The 20,775-nt window shown below is 47.9% G+C and overlaps 1 protein-coding gene across 2 annotated transcripts in view; it reads left to right on the top strand.

The window, feature by feature from the left end:
- loxl4 (lysyl oxidase-like 4) overlaps positions 1-20,775 on the top strand; it is a 140,582-nt gene that overhangs the window by 1,880 nt on the left and 117,927 nt on the right. For both annotated transcript variants that reach the window (XM_043713008.1, XM_043713009.1), the window contains exons 2-4: positions 3,191-3,547; positions 6,027-6,199; positions 19,633-19,841. In XM_043713008.1, coding sequence (XP_043568943.1) covers positions 3,244-3,547; positions 6,027-6,199; positions 19,633-19,841 — 686 coding nt within the window. In that variant the 5' untranslated portion in view covers positions 3,191-3,243. The remainder of the gene's footprint in view (positions 1-3,190; positions 3,548-6,026; positions 6,200-19,632; positions 19,842-20,775) is intronic.

Here is a 20,775-nt window from a genome sequence, read left to right as displayed (position 1 = left end):
GCCTAGGAACCCTCCAACCACAAGGGATGAACTCAGATTTCTCCAGTTTCCTCATTTCCCCTCCTCCCACCTTGTCTCAGTCAAATCCCTCGAACTCAGCACCGCCTTCCTAACCTGCAATCTTCTTCCTGACCTCTCCGCGCCCACCCCCACTCCAGCCTATCACCCTCACCTTGACCTCCTTCCACCTATCGCATTTCCAACGCCCCTCCCCCAAGTCCATCCTCCCGACCTTTTATCTTTGCCTGATTGACACACCCTCCTCATTCCTGAAGAAGGTCTTATGCCCGAAACTTCGATTCTCCTGCTCCTTGGATGCTGCCTGACCTGCTGCTCTTTTCCAGCAACACATTTTCACCTGTGAGGGATCTTTGATTATATTGGCTGCTTTCCCGAGGCAGTGTAGATGGAGTTAATGGATGGGAGGCTGGTTTGTGTGATGGACTGGGCTGTGTTCATAACTCCCTGTAGTTTCTTGCTGTCTTGGGCAGAGTGGCTGCTGTATCACGCTGTGATGGATCCGGATAGGATGCTTTCTATGGTGGACTGTCACGCTCTTCCGGGATTGCAGGCTCCACCAACGAGTTGGCAACTTCCAGTTTTATTTTTACGGGACTTTGGCATCACTGGCTGGGCCAGCATTCTGTTGCCCATCCCTAATTGCCCGGGTAAAGGGCACTTCCTTGAACAGCTGCAATCCATGTGTTGTAGAAAGCCCCCACAATGCTGTTCAAGAGGGAGTTCCAAGGTTTTGGTCCAACGGCGGTAGAAAAAAATGGCAACATATCTCCAAGTCAGGACGATGATTAGGTTAGATTAGATTCCTTACAGTGTGGAAAGTGGCCCAACCAGTCCACACCAACCCTCCGAAGAGTAACTCACCCAGACCCATTTGCCTCTGACTAATGCACCTAGTACTATGGGCAATTTAGCATGGCCAATTCACCCGACCTGCACATCTTGGGATTGTGGGAGGAAACCAGAGCACCCGAAGGAAGCCCATGCAGACACGGGGAGAATGTGTCCAAACTCCACACAGACAGTTACCCAAGCCTGGAATTGAACATAGGACCCTGGTGATGGGAGCCAGCAGTGCTAACCACTGAGCCACCAAGATTCTGCCCTCCCCCTCTGCTTTTGTAAAACCCAATGAATACAGGGAGAGTCAACCCAATCTCATACGACAAGCCTACCATCCCAGGTATCCATTTCAGAAGATGACAATTTACATTCATGTGCCATTATGGGGCAGAAGCTCCCAGCTGTCCTGTTGGGGATCTTGGCCAATTGGTACTGCTCGTTGCTTCAGAGTTGATTGCCTCCGGGTATCCATTGGGAAAACAGTGCTGGGATTCTGACAATTTGCTTCTTCAGAGTGCTGTTCATCCATTCCCTTTCTGAGGGATGATTTTGCTGAGTAAACCCCAGGTCCTTGAGGTGCAAAAGCACTGTGTTTACTGCCTGAAGACTGGTGCCAACAGTGAAGTCAGAAATCACATGAGGTCTTACTTCTTGGCTGGATGTCAAAGAAGCTCATGAACACAGTTCGAAGAAATGCAGGACCATTCTCTCCAGGATCCATAGAATCCCTAAAGTGTGGAAAGAGGCCATTCAGCCCATTAAGGTTTGCACTGAACCTCTGAAGAGCATCCCACCCAGACCCAGACCCCCAACCTATTCCCATAACCTCATAGCCACCATGGCTAATCCACCCAACCTGCACATCTGTGGGAGAAAACCAGAGCACCTGGAGGAAACCCACGCAGACCCAAGGAGAATGTCCACACAGTCACCTGAGGCTGGACTTGAACCAGGGCCCACAGTGCTGTGAGGCAGCAGTGCTAACCCCTGAGCCACCATGCCACCCTGGCCAATATTTACCTCTCAACCAATGAATGGATACCTCCAAGAAAACAATGCTTATGTTACCTATTGTCCATGCACAGGGTAGAAGGTGACCACTTGGCTCAGCTTTACAATGGGGCACTGCACACCTACACAGGTCAGGAGGGAAGGAAGGAAAGAGTGCGGAGTGGAAATTCCGTTTCTGTTCTATCTGGAAACTTTGAGAAATCATCTGGACACTGGAGGCAGAGTCGGGGTGGGGGATGGAAAGGTAACTGGGGAATGGGGCGGGTGCGGAGAAGAAGATGTGTTCATTGAGGGGTTAATGATTGAGTTGGTTGCTGGTGGCTGGTCTTGCTCAAGGTTGGCAGCGTAATCAGGTCTGTTTGTACAAAGTGTTTGCTCTGTACTCTGGGCTGCTGTCAGTCTCAGCAACTGCCAGGTTTCAAAACTGCACAGGATGGGGGAGCACAAGCTGCTCAGGCAGGTTAGAAAGTGTCCATTGGGCATTGCTCATAGCCGTGTCTTCCAAGACCATCCTGCAGGTGATACCATCAAGATTCTTAAAGGGGCCAAGGACCCAAATGTTTGGCAGTGACTTTCAGAAGGTGCTGATGTCATAGAGTCATACAGCATGGAAACAGACCCTTCAGCCCAACCCGTCCATACCGACCAGATATCCTAAGCTAATTTAGTCCCATTTGCCAGCATTTGGTCCATATCTCTCTTCATCATTCCTGATGAAGGGCTTTTCCTGCTCCTCAGATGCTGCCTGACCTGCTGTGCTTTTCCAGCACCACTCTAGTCTTGACTCTGATCATCAGCATCTGCAGTCCTCACTTTCACCAAAACTCTCTAAACCTTCCCATTCTTGAACCTGACCAAATGTTTTTTAAATGTTGTAATTACACCCGCTTCTGCTACGTCCTCTGGCAGCTTATTCCATGCATGCGCCCACCCTCTGTGAGAAAAAGTTGCCCCTCAGGTCCTTTTTTAAGTCTTTCCCCTCTCACCTTCAACCTATGCCCTTCAGGTTTGGACTCACCTACCCTGGGGAAAAGACCTTGGCTACTCATCTTATCCATGTCCCCTCAGGATATTGTAAATCTCTGCAAGGTCACCCCTCAACCTCCTCGTCTCCAGGTGCCCCGAGGTTGGAATCGAACACTGGCACTGAGAGGCAGCAGTGCTAACCACTGTGCCACCCAGAACCTTGTCAAAATGTTGTTGAGTGTGTTTGAAGAAATCAAAGAGGAAATGGGACATATATTTGTCTGGATGAATATAAAATGTATTAATTGGGAATGCTGTTGTTTGCATATTTTAATCTGTGCTGCTGTTACAGGTGGAGAACCCTCGTGCTCTAAAGTGTTCTCCTGAGTGCCAGTTGACAAGGTCATGATGAAGGGTGCTCCACCAGGCCTCCTCCTTGGCACAGTGCTTCTCCTCTGCAGCCTGTTGGTCCTGGGCACTGCCAGAACGACCTCAGGGCCGACACCAGAGCAGAAGGAAGTCAGGATCCGCTTGGCGGGATTGAAGAGGACACACCACGAAGGTCGCGTGGAGGTTTTCTACAGTGGCCAGTGGGGCACAGTGTGTGACGATGACTTCACCCTCGACGTTGCCACGGTGATCTGCCGAGAGCTGGGCTATGAGGGAGCGCTGACTTGGGCCCACAGTGCAAAGTACGGCCAAGGCAAAGGTAACACCTCCTTCCACCTCATGAAAAAAATTAAATCAAAGAACAAAGAAAACAGCTCAGGAACAGGCCCTTCGGCCCTCCAAGCCTGAGCCGATCCAAATCTACTGTCTAAACCTGTCGCCCAATTCCTAAGCATCTGTATCCCTCTGCTCCCCACCTACTCATGCATCTGTCCAGACGCATCTTAAATGAATTTACCGTGCCTGCCTCTACCACCTCTGCTGGCAACGCGTTCCAGACACCCACCACCCTCTGTGTAAAGTACTTGTCACGTGTATCCCCCTTAAACTTTTTACCTCATCTTGAAAGCATGGCCTCTTGTTATTGAATCCAAAACAGTAGGCAATTCAGCCCTTTGGGCATACTCAATTAGATCCTGATTTACTTTCCAGCCCTATTACCATATCAGGGGGAGGTGATGGCTTACTGATTGTTTTGCTGGACTGTTAATACAGAGGCTCAGGTGATGTTCTGGGTACCAGGGTTCAAGTCCCACTATGACTGTTGGTGGAGTTTGAATTCAATAAAAATCCCTACAGTGTAGAAACAGGCCCTTTGGCCCAACAAGTCCACACCGACCCTCCGAAGAGCAACGCACCCAGTCCCATTTCCCTCTGACTAATGCACCTCACACTGTGGGCAATTTAGCATGGCCAATTCACCTGGCCTGCACATCTTTGGACTGTAGGAGGAAACTGGAGCACCCGGAGGAAACCCACGGAGACACAGGAAGAATATGCAAACACCACACAGACAGTCACCCAAGGCTGGAATTGAACCTGGGACCCTGTTACTGTGAGGCAGCAGTGCTAACCACTGAGCCACCATGCCACCCCAGTGTCTACTGCTGTGCATGAGAGCATTGTCAGGAAAACCCAATCTGGTTCACTAAGGTCCTTTAGGGAAAGCAATAGTCTTGTGGTTAGACTGTTAATCCAGAGACACAGTTAATGGTTTATTTCTGGGGCAACACGGTGGCTCAGTGGTTAGCACTGCTGCCTCACAGTGCCAGGGATCCGGGTTCAATCCAAGCCTCAGGCGACTGTCTGTGTGGCGTTTGCATATTCTCCCCGTGTCTGCATGGGTTTCCTCTGAGTGCTCCGGTTTCCTCCCACAGTCCAAAGGTATACAGGTTAGGTGGATTGGCCATGCTGAATTGCCCATAGTGTTCAGGGATGTGTAGGTTAGGTGCAATAGTCAGGGGTAAATGTAGAGGAATGGGTCTGGGTGGGTTCCTGTTCGGAGGGTCCGTGTGGACTAGTTGGGCCTAATGGCCTGTTTCCACATCGTAGGGATTCTATGAAGAAAGTGCCATCCTTACCTAGTCTGGCCTAAAATGTAAGTCCAGACCCACAGCAATGTGATTGGTTCTTAACTGCCCCTGGATGAGCAATAAATAAAAAAATGCATAATGGTAGATGATAGAATTTGAATTCAATGACATATGGAATAAAGAGATTGCTTAATGGTGACCATTGATCAGATGTTGATTGTTTGTTGTAAAAATACTTCCCTTTAGGGAAGACAATCTATTGCCAATACCTGGTCTGGCTCAATGGTTGAGTCGAGACTCTCAGTAGTGTGGTTGGCTGTGATTACCTTTGGGCAATCAGAAATGGGGAAGAAATGCTGACAAACCAGCAACATCCACATTCTCTGAATGAAGGTTTATTGAAGAAAAAAACAGAACAGCCTCAGCATTGTCAGTTTATCTACAAAGAACAAAGAAAATTTACAGCCCAGGAACAGGTCCTTCAGCCCTCCAAGCCTGAGCCGATCCAAATCTACTGTCCAAATGTGTCAGTCAATTCCTAAGCATCTGTATCCCTCTGCTCCCCACCTACTCATGCATCTGTCCAGACGCATCTTAAATGAATCTACCGTACCTGCCTCTACCACTTCTGCTGGCAACATGTTACAGATGCCCACCACCCTCTGTGTAAAGTACTTGCACGTGTATCCCCCTTAAACTTTCCACCTCTCACCTTGAAAGCATGACCTTTTGTTATTGAATCCTTCACCCTGGGAAAAAGCTTGTCTCTATCCACCCTGTCTATACGCCGAACCAATGTCTTGTACAATTTTAACATGGCTTGCCAGCTCTTAAAATCAATACCCTGTCCAATGAAGGCAAACATACTATATGCTTTCTTGACCACTCTATCCAGCTGTGCAGCAACCTTCAGGGTACAATGGATCTGCGCTCCCAGATCTCTCTGCCCATCAACTTTTCCCAAGGCTCTTCCATTCAATGGCTCCAGTGGAACCATTCTTGTAAATCTGATGTGCAGTCTGTCTAAAGCCTTTAAATCCTCCCTAAAGTGTAGGGTCCAGAGTTAGACACAATGCTGTAGTTGAGTCTGAACCAGAGTTTAATACAAGTTTGTCTTTGCTGTCTGCCACTGTTTGTGAAACCTGGAATCCCCTATCCCTCGCCATCAATGCACTTTGCCTTAACTTCTGTAATTCTTCTGTCTAGGCCCCATCTGGCTGGACAATGTGAAATGCAGAGGTGAAGAGGAGTCCATCGCCGCCTGTGAGTCTAACGGCTGGGGTGTTAATGATTGCAAACACAGTGAGGACGTTGGCGTGGTGTGCTCAGAGAAGCGACTGGCTGGACTCGAACACAAAGACACCTTTGCTGAGCTTCAGGTAGGCTTGCTTCAGACCTCCTGATGCTGTCCGCCTCTTATCCCAGGCAACCATATGGCCCTTCCTGTTTCTGGAGCTGCTAACCTGAGACTGACTGTGGTGAGATTCCCAGGAATTATTATTGCTAATTATTACCTGCTGGTGGTCATGTGGTAGGTTAATATCACAGACTTGGTGCCAACTCTGATTGGATGCAGTCATAGAGTCATTGGGGTCTACAGCACAGAAAAAGGCCCTTCGGCCCACCTGTGCTGGTAAAAGACAAGCATCTAACTATTCTAATCCTAGTTTCCAGCATTTGGCCTGTAGCCATGGCATAGCAAGTATACATCTATATACTTCTAAAATCTTATGAGGATTTCTGCCTCTCCTACCCTTATAGGCAGCAAATTCCAGATCCCCACCACCCTCTGGGTGAAACAATGTTTCTTTGCTCACCCACTAAACCTCCATCAAATTTCTTCCTGTCTACCATCCTCTAAAACCTGTCGGTTTGAACAAGCTGTTTCTCAGTGTCAGATTTTCTCTGACAATCATGCCCATGCAGCACTGGTGGATGCTAGCACTCCACATTGCAGTGGGTCTGAAGTCACACGTAGGCCAGACCAGGTAAAGATGACAGTTTCCTTCCATAAAGGACATTAATGAACCAGGTGGGATTTCCCCCAACAAGCCAACAAAGAATTCATGGTCATCATTAGACTCTTAATTCCAGATTTTCTTTTTATTATTGGATTCAAATTCCATCATCTGCCCTAGCAGGATTGAACCCATGTACCCAGAACATTCCCTGGGATTCTGGATTAACAGCCTAGCGATAATACCATGAGGTCATCACCTCCTCTCACATTGCCTCACTAAATTAACAGGTTTATTTAAATGGGGCATGATACTATTTTCTACAGTAACATTCTGTAAATCCAATATCAGCAGTGGGTAGGACTGTTTGAACCCAAGACTGTCATGGTATGATTTTGTGATGAACTTGGCCTTTTCTTTGACATTTTCCAGTCTTGACCCCCAGACAATGCCTGTGTTTATCGAGGCTTCATTCATTCTCAGTGTTCGAGTGCTGAAGCTAACAGACTCTGTGAGAGTGCAGGGCAAGAGAAGAGAAAACTGTGACTGTTTTTGGACCTGGGGCAAGATAAACAGCTGAGCTTGCAGAATGTGTGACTGGGAAAGGGAGGTGGACTTGCTGCTACATTCTGACTGGCTGTGAAACAGAAAACGCTCTTTGAGCCACTGAGACTAGAAACGTACATTAGCGGAAAGCATGTCTGAGAGAATGAAGCTTTAGTCTGCACATTGAGGACAGGGAAGATTTTTTTTCTCATCGGGAGATAAAGTGAGCATGAGGCAAATGGATTCTAGAAATGAGAACAGCAGGTGTAGAGGGAGCTTTACTCTCAGTCTAACCTCATGCTGCCCCTGTCCTGGGAGTGTTTGGTTGGGGGACAGTGTATAGGGAGTGTTACTCTGTATCTAACCCCATGCTGCCCCTGTCCTGGGATAGTTTGATGGGGTCTGTCTATAGGGGATGTTACTCTGTATCTAACCTCATGCTATCCCTGTCCTGGAAGTGTTTGATGTGGACAGTGTATAGGGAGCTTTACTCTCAATCTAACCCCATGCTGCCCCTTCATTCCTGATGAAGGGCTTTAGCCTGAAACGTTGATTTTCCAGCACCACTCTAATCTAGACTCTGATCTCTAGCATCTGCAGTCCTCACTTTTGCCCCCATGCTGCCCCTGTCCTGGGAGAGTTTGATGGGGACAGTGTATAGGGAGTGTTACTCTGCGTCTAACCCCATGCTGCCACTGTCGCTGGAAGTGTTTGGTGGGGACAGTGTATAGGGAGTGTTACTGTGTATCTAACCTCATGCTGCCCCTGTTCTGGGAGTATAGGGAGGCAATGTATAGGGAGTGTTACTCTGTTTCTAGCGCTGTACTACATCTGTCGGGGAATGTTTGATGGCGACAGTGTCTAGGGGGATTAACTTTCAGCTTCAAAGAGTAGAGGAGGGAGCTTTATTCTGTATCTAACCCCATGCTATCCCTGAGATGTGAAAGATTAAAGGGGAGGTACTATGGTTTTTCAAGCAGGACGTTAATATTAATCATCAAGAGTGCATCATTCTGTAGCAGGGACCTAACTCATGCTGAACCAAAGCAAGCAATTAAACTTCATTTTGTGTAATGGACTCAGATTCTGGAAACAGTTGGAGGTGACTGAGTTTAGAAAGATGGGAAAATCGGAATGAATTTCTCCAATTCTGTCTGTTCTTGCCTTACCAGGGCCAGAGTATCGAGCTGTGGAGACGCTGAGCTACAAGTTCCCTCCTTAAACCTCTCTGTGTCTCAATGAGTCTTATAACACGTCCTTGTGTGTTTAAACACTGTCTGATTTTATGCTTCAGTGAAGTGCCGTGGGTCATTTGGGATGGCTCAGTGGTTCGCACTGCTGCCTCGCAACACCAGGGATCCGGCTTTGATTCGGGCGACTGTCTGTGTGGAGTTTGCACGTTCTCCCCGTGTCTGTGTGGGTTTCCTCTGGGTGCTCCAGTTTCCTCCCACAGTCAAAATGTGTGCAGGTTAGGGTGGATTGGCCATGCTAAATTGTCCCATAGTGTCCAGGATTGCACGGGTTAGGTGGGGTTAGCCGTGGAAAATGTGGGCTTATGAAGATAGAGTAGGGAGCTGGGTCTGGGTGGATTGCTCTTCAGAGGGTCGGTGCAAACACGATGGGCCAAATGTCCTCTTTCCGCACTGTAGTGATTGTATAATTCAGTGATGTTATTTCTCTCTGAGCTCTGCAATCCCTGAGTGCTGCCTGTTCTCAGGGGCCACTCTGCCCCTCGACAGGCCTACAGTGGGCTTTCCCCTGGGAACAAGGCCCCTCTTGACATTGAAATCCTGTCCACTGAGAGCTCATGGTGGGGAGGGGGTAAAGGGGGTAAGAGAGAAGGTTTGACAGCAAAGACTTTGGTGTAGGGGGGGTGGAGGGGGGAGTCGCCAATCAGGAACAGAGGGCCTGGGTTTAACTGGCAGCCTTCCCGCCTGGTGAGTCCACCATTTCACCTCCCTCATGCCAATTCTGGTGGGATGAAGCATCTTAAATGGGCAATGGTTGCTCCTACAGGCAGCTCATGAGCCTTCTCACCAATGATTTAATGGCGAGGATGGCAGTGCGGTCTCTGCCTGACACTCTGTTACCCAGTTGAAAAGGTAGTCCATCGCCAAATGCCCAGGGTGTCATGCGTGGTGGGTGGGAGGAGGCGCTGGGGAACACCTGGTTCCACTCTCTGTAATGTAAGTTTTTGTTTTCCAACAGTGTGGAAACAGGCCCTTTGGCCCAACAAGTCCACACTGTCCCTCCGAAGAGTAATCAACCCAGACCCATTCCCTTTCCCTACCTTTCCCCCTGACTAATGCACCTATCATTGTGAACAATTTAGCACAGCCAGTTCACCTAACTTGAACATCTTTAGATTGTGGGAGGAAACCCACGCAGACACAGAGAGATAGTTGCCCGAGGCAGGAATTGGACCTGGGTCCCTCGCGCTGTGAGGCAGCAGTGCTAACCACTGAGTCACTTTGTTGTTGTTGTTTCCTGTCAGCTGTCAGATGGGACGGTGCAGGGAGTGAGCGAAGCTCGCAAATTCCCAGGTACCGCTGGAGAAACTCAGCAGGCCTGGCAGCTACTTTGGAGAGAGAAAGCAGAAGTTCCTGATGAAGGGTCACTAGGCTGTGAAGCGTGGGCTGTGCTTTCTCTCTCTCTCTCTCTCTCTGTCTCTGTCTCTGCAGATGCTGCCGGATCTGCTGGGTTTCTCCGGCAATCTCTGCCTCTGTTTCGGAATTCCAGTATCCATGCTTCTTTAGTTTACACAAATTCCCAGGACAGGCGTGCTGCTGACTGACTGAGAGAGGAACGATGGGCACAAAGAACAAAAGGTACAATGGGAGCTGGACTGGGGCTGGCCTAACGACAGCAGCTCCATTCATTCGCAATAGCGATGGGAAGTGGATGGAATGTGAGCTGTCAGCTGAGATCATTTGCTTGGAAAAACACATACTGATGTCTAGGCAGTAATAGCTCTCTCAGATAAGGGCAGCCACATGCCTTTCCTGGTCCATGGAATCCTCACATTCCTGAGCTCTGTACAGAGACAGATGAGGAAACAGTCTGATCTCAGCAGAGGGTCCACTCACTTGCTGGGGAAGACAGCCTGGAATGTAATGGTCAGCCTAAGCTAATGTAGGATCATGAGAAACCAACTGGGCAAGTCTGATCAGCCCTTCTTAACTCAGACATCCCCTAACAGAGCTGCATTGATACTTTTGATTTTTAAGCTTTTGAAGTTTTTAATTCGGTTGAATGTTTTTGTGCATGGTTAAGAGGGTTCATTTACATACCTCACGCTTCAAGTAAAGAGGGTAAAATTGGACTCGTTTCCTGCTCCTGAATATTTATATTAATGAAACCATTGTCTTGGCTAAAGCTCCAGTATGGTCCTCTAAGAATGGAGCCCTCCATCAAGTGGAGCCGTGTTTTCTGCAGAGGCTAGGGGATTGGTTAGCTCAGTTGGCTGGGTGGCTGGTTTGCAATGCAGAATGATACCAGCGCCATGGATTCAGCTGAGGTTATCATGTCCCTCTCAATCTCTCCCCTCGCCTGAGGCATGGTGACCCTCAGGTTAAATCTCCACCTGTTGCCTTTCTCTCTCATGAAAGGACACCCAAATGGTCCAACAAAACTGGTGATTTTAGCTTAACCTCAACCTAAGACCTCATCTATCCTTTTGAGTGTGTGTAAAAGGTCTCTGGTCAGTGTCTTGCAGAAGTGTTCTTCCTGGTGTCCAGGCAAAGGTTAAATCTCTGAGCCAACATGAGAAAACATAATATGTGGTTATTATCACATCAGGGCTTGTGGATCTTACTATGCTGTGGGGAGGTGATGGCTTACTGGTATTATCACTGGATGGTGAACCCAGATAATATTCCAGGGACCCAGGTTCGAATTCTGCCACGACAGCGATATGAATTCAAAAAGTATTTGGAATTAAGTCTAATGACAACCATTGTCACTTGTTGGGAAAAACTCATCTGGTTTTTCCATCAGGAAACTGCCATCCTTACCTGGTCTGGCCTACATGTGCCACATCAAAATGGTTGACGCTTAACTTCCTCTGGGCAATTAGGGATGGGCAATAAATGTTGCTTTGCCAATGACACCCTCCTCCCATGAATGAATAAAGGAAAAAAAATATGGCTACATATCACAAGGTGACCGCACTCCTGCTGAGTGCTTTGGAACAGCCTGACATTATGCCTGGCACCACGGAGATGCAAGTGATTTTTTCATTCCTTTCTCTCTCAGCTTTCTGGCTTTCACACGTCACGGTTCCAGCCCCATTGCTTGCTCCTCTGTCCCCTCACTTAGCTTTGATCTCAGAGACTTCAGTCACTGATTCCAGTGGTTAGCTCCTCTGGTGTTGCTAAGGTATGATTTGAAATTCCCTCTGCACTGCCTCAGCCAATGTACCACAGAGTTATAGAGGCCTACAGCACTGAAAAGTTCCCTTCCGCCCATCGAGTCTGTGCCGGTGAAAAACAAGCTCCTAACTATTCTTATCCCATTTCTCAAGCACTCGGCCCATATCCTTGGCCTTGCAAGTGCATATCTAAATACCTCCTCAATGTGATGAGGGTTCCTGTCTCTACCATCCTTACAGGCAGGGAGTTCCAGATTCCCACCACCTTTCTGGGTGAAAAGCTCTTTACTCACAACCCACTCCTGTCCCTTACCTTAAATCGATGTCACCTCCCCCTGGTCATTGATCCCACGACCAAGGGGAAAAGGTTTCTCCCTGTCTTTGTCCCTCATAATTCTATACATCTTGTCTCCTCTCAATCTCCTCTGCTCCAAGGAAAACAGCCCCCCAGTCTGTCCAATCTCTCCTCATAGCTGCAACTCTCAAGTCCAGGCTTGGTAAATCTCCCTCTGCACTCTCTCCAGTGCTATCACATCCCTCCTTTAAGGTGGATTGCAGAAGCACACACAATACTCTAGCTGTGCGGAGTTAATCACACTGCCACACCTAGCCTTTCCGTGTTCCACCTCATCGATCGACAGTATACACCCTCTACCTTTGATGACTGAGGCATTGCCCGTTCAGTGAGGAATTGAACTGAGACTTGTCAGGGTCCTTTTCATTTGGACTCTGGGTTGGGTTGAGGCCTACGTGAACATTTGAACCAAAACCTCCGCCTCCCCCGCCCCAACCCCAAACAGATGCAGTTCTAATGAAGGTAGATAAAGGGCAACTTGTACTGACTGCACCCTGTTTCCAAATTGCTTCCTCTGAGTAATTATCTTCCCTCGCACTTTGATTTTTCTGCATCTTGACCCTCAAATGTTTGGTTTCTTGGAAACTGCTTTGCTGTGGGCCACATCCTACAGGAGGAAGGTTGGCTTTGACGACAGCATTTTAGAATCGAGCCCTCGTGTTTGTTCATAGTTGCTCCTGCCCTGTTACCATGGTGACAGCTGCAGTTTGGATTCTCTGTGGACAATACAAAGAGTGATTGATGAGGACCTTTTCTGGGTGTTTAACGTGCAGCTGGCAGACAGCTGGGTCCTCTTGTCTTGATCCTGATCTTTATAATTTGTCCATCGTGATTTGTAGATGGTTTCATATTGCAACATCTTAAAGACAGGAAATTGCAACAAAAACAGTCTTAGATGCTTAATTAGCAGGAACCTGTTTGCAGGCACTGGCTATTAGAGATTGACAATGAACTAAAATATTAGTTAATATTTGGATTCATACCCAGAGTCAGGCTTTGTTCTCCTATTCCTCCAATACCTTCTATTTCTAATATATCCCTGATCTCCCTTTTGCCTTATCCCTCTTTCCTTCCCTGTTCCTAAAGAATCCAACTTTACAATTGTCTGTGAATCTTTATCATCTTTATTTAAAGTTCCCTTCTTCACTGGTAATGAGAGATGATTTTTTTTTTTCCCCTTGCAGCCTAATCTTTAGTATCGTGGGGATGTTAATGGTGCGATAGAGATGCATGTTATTAAAATGGTGGTGGTGGAAGGGGAGGGAGGGGGGCGGTGAGGAAGACCTGTGTTCATATGGTGATTTCTCACATCAGCTGGATATCTCCAAGGGCTAGACAGCCAGCGAAATGTCCTTGAAGTGCAGTCGCTGCTGTAAGGTGGGAAATACAGTGGCCAGTTTCCGCAGAGCAAGATCCCACAAGCAGAAAACGTGAAGATAACCCAGATAATCTAGTTTAGCATTGAGCCAGAGCTGCCATTAGGAGGTCACTTCCAGGAAGATTGTGACACTGTTTGAGGGCTCCACCATAAGCCAATGGCCAAAAACGCTGCCATTAAATGGGGACTGCCTCAGTAAATGGGCACCTCTTCCCCTCAGATTACCTCCCTGCCTGAGGTTCTGGCTGAGGTTGGATCTTCTACCTCAACATGAGTAGGCTACTTTGGCCTGATCTAATCTCTCATCCGCAATACTGTCTTGTCTCAGGGCTGCGCAGGAATGCCAGCGTTAACATTGTACTTGACACCTGGAGTGGAACTTGTTTCTCAGGCTGAATGTGACTCAGTGAAGGAGTGCGAATAAAAAAAAAACTGAGGTCTGGTATCGTTCTCCCATCATTGTCCCAGCAGGATCACTTCTCAGCAAAGTGATTTGGAGATTTGACTGGTTTTAGCCTGTCCTTGAACCTGGGCACTGAGGTCAGCTCTAGTACCCAATAATTGCTGCCCCAGCTGGGATCAGTTGACCCAGCACAGATGAAGCATCCCTCCTACTGCCTTTCCATTATCCCAGCCATTCCCTCTTACTACAATACCAGTGCTAGAGGTACCGTGACACAGACAATGCCATCATGATATGGTACAGTCACAATGATTGACAGTTCGCCTGCCCAATGCTCTGAAGTTGCTGTGAAAGAGGTCAGGCACAGTTGGAGGGGGGTAATAATTCACTTTCTCCCAGTCTCCTCGACTGTCTTAAGATTGATTTAAATCCTAGAGTGTTCCGATTTGGTTTTCCAGCCATGCAATAGTCCTCTTTTTCAAAAATATGGTAAAGGAAGAAAGTACTTGCATTTCTGTATTACCTTTCACATTTGTAGAGTAAAATACTTTACAACCAAAGTGTTCCAATGGAGCTGTAGTACATGGAGAGGCAATGGTCCCGTGGTATTACTATCAGACTATTAACCCAGACTCAGGTAATGTTCTGGGGACCTGAGTTTGAATCACACCACAGCTTATGGTGGAATTTGGATTCAGTGACAATCTGAACTTAAAAGTCTAACGATGACCATCAAACTGTTGGAGATTGTTGTGAAAACCCATCAGTTTAACTAGTGTCCTTAATGTGGTTGCACCTTAACTGTGCTCTGGATAATTAGGGATGGGCAATAAGTGCTGGTCTAGCCTGCGACGCCCTCATTCTGAATTAAACGAAGTGTGTTGTAATATCAGCAATGTAACCCATTTTGAGCATTGGTGATTGATCGGGTACCTGGGAAAACTCCTCTGCTGTCGTTCAAAACAGGTTGGAGGGCAGGGTAGGCCAGGTCACATTTACTCAGCCCTTCCCTGGAACCCCAGTCTAGTCTCTGCAGTGTGACTTCAGAGATCAGTACTCTGCCACTGGTCAACAGCGGACACCGTTAAAGCTGACTTCGATGTGACGGGCTGGTTCCATGGTGGGCTACAGGATCCCAGTGTTGGGACCAGATGGGGATCGTGAACCTCCCCTTACTCTGCACAAGAACTGGAAAGGACACCACCAACCCCAGACACATAAACAGTAAATGGGACAGAACACCAACACTTCACTGGAGACGCACTGATGATGTTAACCAGTCTGGTGATGAAAGGTCTGTGAGCAAACTTACTAGCTCAGCAAGCAAGTCATCAGCCTCATGCACTTGGCTGTAGTGTCAAGCCCCATGACTGTTACCTCTGAGAGAGCGCAAGATGTCTTCACCCCCCCATGTCCTAGCAGGTAGCTCAGAGGTGACTCAGATTCCTCCTTACCTCCAAACACTTGAAGCAGGACAATCTACTAGAAGCGTGCTGCTCTGTTATAACCTTCTAGCATAACAATCTTCCTGGATGCGCAGACAGTAAGGACTGCAGGTGCTGGAAGTCAGAGTCAATAGATGTGGAGCTGGGGAAAACACAGCAGGTCAGGTAGCATCCCAGGAGCAGGAAAGTCAATGTTTCACGGTGGCTCAGTGGTTAGCACTGCTGCCTCACAGCACCAGGAGTTTGCACATTCTCCCCGTGTCGGTGTAGGTTTCCTCTGGGTACTTCGGTTTCCTCCCACAGTCCAAAGATGTGCAGGTCAGGTGAATTGGCCATGCTAAATTGTCCCATTGTGTTAGGTGCGTTACTTATTTGAGGTAAATACAGGATAGGGGAATGGGTCTGGGTGGGTTACTCTCGGAGGGTCGGTGTGGACTTGTTGGGCCAAAGGGCCTGTTTCCACACTGTAGGGAATCTAATCTAAACCTTCTGACTTGACTTTCCTGCTCCTCAGATGCTGCCTGACCTGACCTGCTCTGTTTCCCAGCTCCACATCTATTGACACAATCTCCCTGGATGTCAGCTTGGCCTGGAGGTAACTAAGGAAGAACCGGAATCTCCCTCATTCCTGACTCCAATAGGCGATGTAAGAAAGGTTAGGCCTTCAAAGGGGCTGCCTCCTTTGAGCTGGAGGCATCCACACCATCAGCAAAAGGATCACAGAGCCCACAATGTCACCATTTAATGGGGACCTGCCTCTATAAATGAGGAGCTCCCCACCTCCGTGATATAGACAGTGGATTGAACTCATTGCCCGTCCTGGGAGCGCTGTCAGTGAGAAGGATGCTGTCCAACCCAGCACCACCCGAACTTCCCGACGCTCCCACTTCCAGGTCCACCAGTGTGGATGCGGAGAAATCCGAAGGAACTTGCTTTTAGAAACAGGGGGCCTCAGTGCTCCTGTATGTTGAACTGCCTCCAAAGATACAGCTCAGAGGAATTACTCATGCTCATCACAATAAACATTAAAGCTTCTGCTTACATTTTTACACTGTGAGGAAATCGCCGGTTGGAATTCAGTGATCGAACAGAAACAAGATCTAAGTAGCAAATCAAAGCGCTACCTCTTGCAACCCTTTCCAAGACTTCAGAACCAAAGGAAGCTGCTGTCTCCGCTTTCTCCTTTGATCTGGAGGTTCTGGAACACCTCGCTGTACGTCATCGAACCATTGGTTATCATATTTCCTGTCTTCATTCTTTTCCTCAGCTTCAGTAGGAATCCAGCCCCATAAGCTGGGCTCTTCAAACCAGGATCTTCAAAGAGGAACAATCAAAGGACAAAGTGAAGGCTTTGATGTAAACCCTCAATATACAAGAAATAAAACCTTGTGATGAAAGCAGCTACTGCAGATGCTGGAAATTTGAAACAAACGAGATTGCTGGAGAAACTCAACAGGTCTGGCAGCGTCTGCAACCTTGTGTTCTAACATTGCTTTGTTCCCGGAGGACTACTCTCTCATTAGAGAGAGCGAGAGACACACAACTGGTGATGGTTTAACCTCATGTACAAACATACTATAACATCCATAGAATGGAATCCCGATACTGTGGAAACAGGCCATTTAGCCCATTGGGTCCACATTGACCCTCCAAAAATTATCCCACCCAGGTCCACACCTGTATAGTATTCCTGTGTTCCCCATCTATCCTACACATCCCTGGACACTACGGGCAATTTAGAACAGCCAATCCACCTAACCTAAGCATCGTTAGACGGTGGGAGGTAACCCACATAGACACAGGGAGAGCATACAGACTCCATACAGACAGTCACTCAAAGGTGGGATCGAACCCAGGTCCCTGGTGCTGTAGGCAGCAGTGCCAACCACTGCTGTAGGCAGCAGTGCCAACCCAGGTTCCTTTGGCGCTGTGTTTGAAAGAGGATGCCTTGATTATCCTTTGGTATGCTGGAAGGTGCTACAGACTGGCAGGAAAATTCTCCGCTTGTTTCTCTTTGATGGTATGATTGCAGTGTTGACACAATCCTTTAAAGTTTCGGGCCTTTAAAGTAAATGAAAAGAAACATGCATCATGATCTGTTCAGCGTGGAACTCAACAGCTGACCCCCCAAAGGGATTCACTTGCGTGTTAGATCTAATTGCTGACAGGATTCGGAGGATCAAAACAGAAAAACTCAGCAGGTCTGGCAGTATCTGTGGAGAGAAATCTTTTGTTTCTGCCTTCCAGAATCTGCAGTTCTTTGATTTTTTTTTGTTTAGGATTCAGAGGATCTTTGATCTTCTTTCGTTGACTCTCATTTTCCTTGCACCTCTTCATATTTTCTGGCTTCCATCCACACAATTAGGGAATGGTCAGCTATTTAGTGATTGCTATCCCAGACTGCACTAGCTGTGTGATTGTCTGGGACCTTGGGCATTTATCACTGTCTGGTGTCGAAGACTCTGTCTAGGTTTAGATTGCTACTTCAAATGTATTTTTTTTACCAATTATAAAAGATTTGTTATGATGCAAATGTCTCAGAAATCTGGACAATATGCAAAGCTTTTCTGAAGAGGAACATAAGAGGCCTTTGAAGTGTGGGTGCTGAGAGGGATGATAAAGTTCTGTATTGAAGTGACCCTGGGTTTGGAAGATGCTGTCCAAGGAGCCTTGGTAAATTTCTTGTAAATAGTGCACACCATTGTTACTGAGCGTCAGTGGTGCAGGGAGTCATGTGGTGGATAGTGTCAAGCTTCTTGAGTTGTTGGATATTGGACATTACATATTGTGTTCTTTTGTATTCATTCATGAGTTGTGGCTGTCAGTGGCTAGGGCAACATCTCTTGCCCACCCTGTAACTCCACATGGTTACAAACACTGGCACCTCCACGTGGTTGCAGACACTGGCACCTCCACGTGTTTACAGATACTGGCACCACCACGTGGTTACAAACACTGGCACCTCCACATGGTTACAAGCACTGGAACCTCTACGCGGTTACAGGCACTGGCACCTCCACGTGGTTACAGACACTGGCACCTCTACGTGGTTACTGGCACCGCCACGTGGTTACAGACACTGGCACCTCCACATGGTTACAAACACTGGCACCTCCACGTGGTTACAGACACTGGCACCTCCACGTGGTTACTGGCACCGCCACGTGGTTACAGACACTGGCACCTCCACGTGGTTACATGGACTGGCAACCCCACGTGGTTACAGACACTGGCACCTCCACATGGTTACAGACACTGGCACCTCCACATGGTTACAAACACTGGCACCTCCACGTGGTTACAGGCACTGGCACCTCCACGTGGTTACAGACACTGGCACCTCCACGTGGTTACATGGACTGGCAACCCCACGTGGTTACAGACACTGGCACCTCCACGTGGTTACAGACACTGGCACCTCCACGTGGTTACAAACACTGGCACCTCCACGTGGTTACAAACACTGGCACCGCCACGTGGTTACAGACACTGGCACCTCCACATGGTTACAGACAAGCTACAAGGAATGTTTGCAGATGGCATGCTCTAACAGCAGAGTTCTTGGTGGCAGCAACTACTGGCATCAGTAACATGAAAATAATCACCATTTAATAAATTTGTTTCATTGATACTTAGATTATTTTGAACAGATTCAATTCAAGCAGAAAACATTTCCTTTTATTGTTGAAACCTTCACAACTTTTGGTTAATTTTTCAACTAATGATATAGAGTCATAGAGATGTACAGCACGGAAACAGACTCTTCGGTCCAACTTGTCCAGGCCGACCAGATATCCTAACCTAGTCCCATTTGCCAGCACTTGGCCCATATCCCTCCAAACCCTTCCTATTCATATACCCACCCAGATGCCTTTTAAATGTTGTAATTGTACCAGCCTCCACCACTTCCTCTGGCAGCTCATTCCATACACATACCACCCTCTGCGTGAAAAAAATAACCCTTAGGTCCCTTTTATATCTTCCCCCTCTCACCCTAAACCTATGTCCTCTAGTTCTGGACTCTCCAACCCCAGGGAAAATACCTTGTCTGTTTACCCTATCCATGCCCCTCATGATTTTGTAAACATCTATAAGGTCACCCCCTCAGCCTCCGACGCTCCAGGGAAACATCCCAGCCTGTTCAGCCTGTCCCTGTAGTTCAAACCCTCCAACCCTGGCAACATCCTTGTAAATCTTTTCTGTACCCTTGCAAGTTTCACAACATCCTTCCGATAGCAGGGCGAGATAGGGTTGGTGTGGCTTAATATACCTTCGGCAAGGAGACTCCAAACTGCACGCGAAATGAAAAAAGAAAAACTCCTTTGAGATTCAGACTGTCCTCTTCTTCCTGTCACCAGGGCCAGAGCAAGGTGGATGAAGTCCGCATCCGACCGGTCTTGGCGTCGGCCAGGCGGCGGAACCCGATCACTGAGGGCGTGGTGGAGGTCAAGTACCAGGGCAGGTGGAAGCAGGTCTGTGATGCCAACTGGACCTTGAACAACAGCCGGGTGGTGTGCGGAATGCTTGGCTTCCCGGGAGAGCTCCCAGTAAACATGAGGATTTACAGGTAGGCTGTGGTCAACCTCCTGCATCTGACCCCCACTCCCCCCCCCTTCCCTCCCCCCAAGACTTCGCAGTGTTGAAACCAGACGGTTTGACTCCTGGGGTGCTCTCCGCCCACTCGGCCAGATGTAACCCCACCAATGTCTGCTTCTGTGCTTGCCTTCCTTGTGCCCTTATCCAGGTTCCCCTTTGGAATGCATCTCCGTTATTCACCTCAATCACTCACTCTCCCCACTCTCTGACTCAGCACAATATTCTTAGGAGACCTGAGTCAATAGACATGAAGTTGGAAGAGCACAGGAGGTCAGACAGCATCTGAAGAGTGGGAAGGCCAGCGTTTCAGGCTGAATCGGTACAATTACAACATTTAAAAGGCATCTGGATGGGGACATGAATAGGAACAGTTTACAGGGATATGGGCCAAATGCTGGCAAAAGGGACGAGATTAGGTTGGGATATCTGGGCGGCATGTACGAGTTGGACTGAAGGGTCTGTTTCATTTCATTTGGTACCTGGGATTTCGATGTTGTGGCTATTAAGGAGACATGGGTAGAACAGGGACAGGATTGGCTGTTTCAAGTTCCAGGGTTTAAATGTTTTAGTAGGGTCAGAGGTGGGGGTAAAAGAGGGGGAGGTGTGGCAAAGCTTGTCAAAGATAGTATTACAGCAGTGGAAAGGACGATGGATGAAGACTCGCCATCTGAGGTAGTTTGGGCTGAGGTTAGGAATAGGAAAGGTGAGGTCATCCTGTTAGGAGTTTTCTACAGGCCTCCTAATAGTCCTAGAGACGTAGAAGAAAGGATTGCGAGGATGATTCAGGAGAAGAGTGAAAGTAATAGGGTGGTTGTTATGGGGGACTTTAACTTTCCAGATATTGACTGGGAAAGCTATAGCTCGAGTTCGTTAGATGGGTCGATGTTTGTCCAATGTGTGCAGGA

This window comes from Chiloscyllium plagiosum, chromosome 22, assembly GCF_004010195.1.
Source record: "Chiloscyllium plagiosum isolate BGI_BamShark_2017 chromosome 22, ASM401019v2, whole genome shotgun sequence".
NCBI classification, from domain to species: domain Eukaryota; kingdom Metazoa; phylum Chordata; class Chondrichthyes; order Orectolobiformes; family Hemiscylliidae; genus Chiloscyllium; species Chiloscyllium plagiosum.
Note: the sequence above shows the minus strand (reverse complement) of the source record. Positions and strands in the feature narration are given on the sequence as shown.